The 253-nt window shown below is 56.5% G+C and overlaps 1 protein-coding gene across 1 annotated transcript in view; it reads left to right on the plus strand.

Moving 5' to 3' along the window:
• Window positions 1-127: 127 nt before the first annotated feature.
• Window positions 128-253, plus strand: part of LOC119588229 — a gene marked incomplete in the record, with an annotated part of 29,961 nt that continues 29,835 nt past the window's right edge. Inside the window, 1 exon segment of the mRNA XM_037936929.1 lies at window positions 128-182. Coding sequence (XP_037792857.1) covers window positions 143-182 — 40 coding nt within the window.

The following is a 253-nucleotide window of genomic DNA, read 5'->3' on the forward strand; positions in this document are numbered from 1 at the left end:
TTCCACGTCCGTACTACATGGCCCGACAGAAGGAATAGCGTGAGACATTGCGGCGCCTCCCCACGTGAAGACTGCATACAACTGTTGAACGTCGAAGCTGCCACTCCCGCTCGAACGGAGTTGACTGGCCGTTCAGCACCTCATGGTCTGCCTTCGTCGTGTCCCGTTCCGGCGCAGAGACGGTAGGGGTCGTTTCTCCGTGCAGCAGGGGTTGTTCTCTTGTTAATTACTATAGTGTTGTGTCGGGTCATGC

Source organism: Penaeus monodon, chromosome 23, assembly GCF_015228065.2.
Source record: "Penaeus monodon isolate SGIC_2016 chromosome 23, NSTDA_Pmon_1, whole genome shotgun sequence".
NCBI classification, from domain to species: Eukaryota; Metazoa; Arthropoda; class Malacostraca; order Decapoda; family Penaeidae; genus Penaeus; species Penaeus monodon.